This window comes from Cynara cardunculus (genome assembly GCF_001531365.2).
Source record: "Cynara cardunculus var. scolymus isolate 2C chromosome LG 5, CcrdV1, whole genome shotgun sequence".
NCBI lineage: Eukaryota > Viridiplantae > Streptophyta > Magnoliopsida > Asterales > Asteraceae > Cynara > Cynara cardunculus.
Window position 1 is genome coordinate 25,412,751 of NC_037532.1, and position 2,873 is coordinate 25,415,623.

General features: G+C 33.3%; 1 protein-coding gene across 1 annotated transcript; it reads right to left on the reverse strand.

Moving 5' to 3' along the window:
- Positions 1–1,464: 1,464 nt before the first annotated feature.
- LOC112512626 (ethylene-responsive transcription factor 1B-like) lies at positions 1,465–2,310 on the reverse strand. The gene has a single exon (XM_025118681.1). The coding sequence runs from the start codon at positions 2,253–2,255 to the stop codon at positions 1,560–1,562; it is 696 nt and encodes a 231-aa protein (XP_024974449.1). The 5' UTR covers positions 2,256–2,310; the 3' UTR covers positions 1,465–1,559.
- Between the last annotated feature and the right edge of the window lie 563 nt (positions 2,311–2,873).

Here is a 2,873-nt window from a genome sequence, read left to right on the forward strand (position 1 = left end):
AACACCATATAAATATATATTATATTTAAATATGGCAAATGAAATTTACACAGACTCCTCACATTTGATGAGTTTCGAACTCTTGACCTCTAAAAATGTTGGATTACTGATCAGCTGGGGCAAAAAGCCCTTTGCATTCTATAAACTTATTATAACCCTTTTACATATGAAGTACAATAATTTGATCTTATAAACGTAAGTCCTATAAAACTGTCTATTAGGACGTTTAGACGATTTTGACGTATAAAACCGATTTTGAGGTCTTATAAACCCGATTTTGACGTCCTATTAGGACAATTAGATTAATTATGCTAGTTGACTATAAGATGTATACAAATACCAATGAACATACAGAAATACAAACACTCATCATCTATCATTTCTTATCTATCCTACCTTTGTCAATAATTTTTACATTACCCTATCTTCTTTAATTTGTTGATAATAATTAATCCATCCAATTCTTACACTATCATTATAACTTCAACAAGATTGAACTGTAATTATGTTGTCTCAAAATAAGTGGGTTCTATTGAAAGGCACGTTTTAGGTGACTTAAACATATATGCATCTATGGTGTTGGTTGCATAAAGAAAATGAAATACACTATGAATCATTCAAAACTAGATAGATGCCAGTGGACTTGGTCCTCGTGACTGATTCCCTTTGAAAACCAATAGAATTGAACTCACTAGGTTTCACTTGGTTTTTATTTGTTAGAAGACAGGAAAAAAAAGCATCTGAATTTAAAAACTGGCCAATCAGCATGTTCTTTTTGGTGGTTAATAAATAGGAAATACATACATTCAAACTCTGAGACATCTAGTTAGATTATCTTGGACACTTGAGCATGTGTAATAGGCTTAGCTTTTAGTGTTGGTGTTGGTGGTTGGAGCATAATATTCTGGAGACACGTAAAGGATCATGTATTTCCCTCCAACAGTTCATCTGGATCAACCCAAAAACATTACTTCTAAATAAATGATAGCACGTTGGCAGTTTTTCTGAGTCAAGTTAAGACAGACCATAGATCGATGTTGCGACCCTTTTCGGTCGGACTTGGTTTCCTAGATGTTTTTTGTTGGCCATTTCCATTTATCGGTGTTTATTTCTTTTTCTAGTTGCTTTTATTAAGGCTTCATCTTTATTTATAGTTAATACAAGTATTTATGGTTTTAGTATAAATCATAAATTAAATAATTGTGGTCCCTTAAAGAAAATTTGTAATTAATTTATTACCAACCATATATTATTAATTATATTTTTTGGTCTAGATTTATAATTACATCAACTATTATCGTTGTTATTATAGTAACAATATTAATATTAAACTGATTGTGCTTAAATGGAAAAAAAATCAAATTTCAAAACAGATATTAAAGGAAAGGTGGAAGTAATAATAACTAATAAGGAACCAGCAAAAAAGAAAGAAAAATATATCATAAGTCAATCCATAAATAGTTACTGGTACTTCAACTCTCAGATCATGACTTGTTGAAAAACGTAGAAGTTGCAAAAACGACAGAAAACTGGTTCACAAAGTATATGGTAAATCGAATCTATGAACATGTACTAGAACTAGAACTAGAACTAGAACTAAAACTCTCAGATGTAAACAAGAGCTGTTCTAGCAAATCAGATCCTAAATCCTCAAAAACCACAGGAGTTTTTGAACACACTTGAAGCTTACTGTTTCTTTTGCTTTTAGAAATCCTTCTCACCCTGTGAGTCTCCTTTATAGCTGCTGCTGGTGAAGATCCATCTTTGAAACAACTGTAGTATTTCCCTTTTAGAGACTCTTTCACTCTCTCCATTGGAAAGTTGAGTTGAGCCAAGGAACCCCTCATCGAAAATGCTGCTTGATCATAAACTAAAGCTGCCTCTTCCGCGCTATCAAATGTCCCCAGCCAAACCCTAATCCCATTTCTAGTGGAATCCCTTATCTCTGCTGCAAACTTTCCCCAGGGTCTTTCTCGGACGCCTATGAACCGCTTTTTCTGGACTTCAGGCTCTTCTTTTGGCTTTGCGATCACTTCTAAGGTCTCATTGTCGTTGTGTAAGGTTTTGTTTGGACCTGTTTTGAATGAATGCTCATACTGATCCTCATTGCGATCATGGGAAAATATGTATTCTTCTTCTTTTATTTGGAATTTGGAGATCATATGGTGAGAGAAAAGAAGCTCATCCCATGAACAAAGAGACAAGGGGGAAAATTCTATACTGGTGTAGGAAGACATTGGTGAAGGAAGTTCCATATCTGGGGTAAGATTAGACGACTTTAAGAGCCTGAAATTTGAAGTAGTTGTCAATGGGTCCAAAGATTTACACCTTTCTTGCTTTTGGAAGTGGTTGGAGTTTTTGCTGGATGAATCACTCTTATCTCCATTTATCAATATATGGTTTAGTAAAACTTACATATATGTATCTTATGGTTTAACAGTTTCCACTTTCAGTCCCTTGATTTATAGCTGTATCTAGGCTACATGTTTATCATCCAACTAAGCTTGTACAGTTGTTTAGTGTTGGCTAAACATAATATATATCTTATAAAGCATTTAGGTAAGAAAAAACTCTTCTAATTTCAAAAGTATAACATCTATGAATTATTAAGTACAAATCACTAATAATATGTTAAAAATTATGGCTTATTTAGAGTCTTAATTTGACTAAAAGCATATCCGACATAGATGGGTAACCAAAGATAGAGAGGGCTCTATGTCTATAAAAGAAGTTATATGCGAGTTATAGCGTCTAAATGTGAATTACATATATAGAGAGTGCGAGTGTAATTAATTGGGAAGTGACTTGAAAGATTAGTTTGTTTGATTACATGCTGAGTGGTTAAGCTTGGCTCCAAAGGTCAAAAGTACCAG

Excerpts from the sequence above, each read along its gene's own strand:
- LOC112512626 (XM_025118681.1), bottom strand. The coding sequence starts at position 2,255 with ATGGAACTTCCTTCACCAATGTCTTCCTACACCAGTATAGAATTTTCC.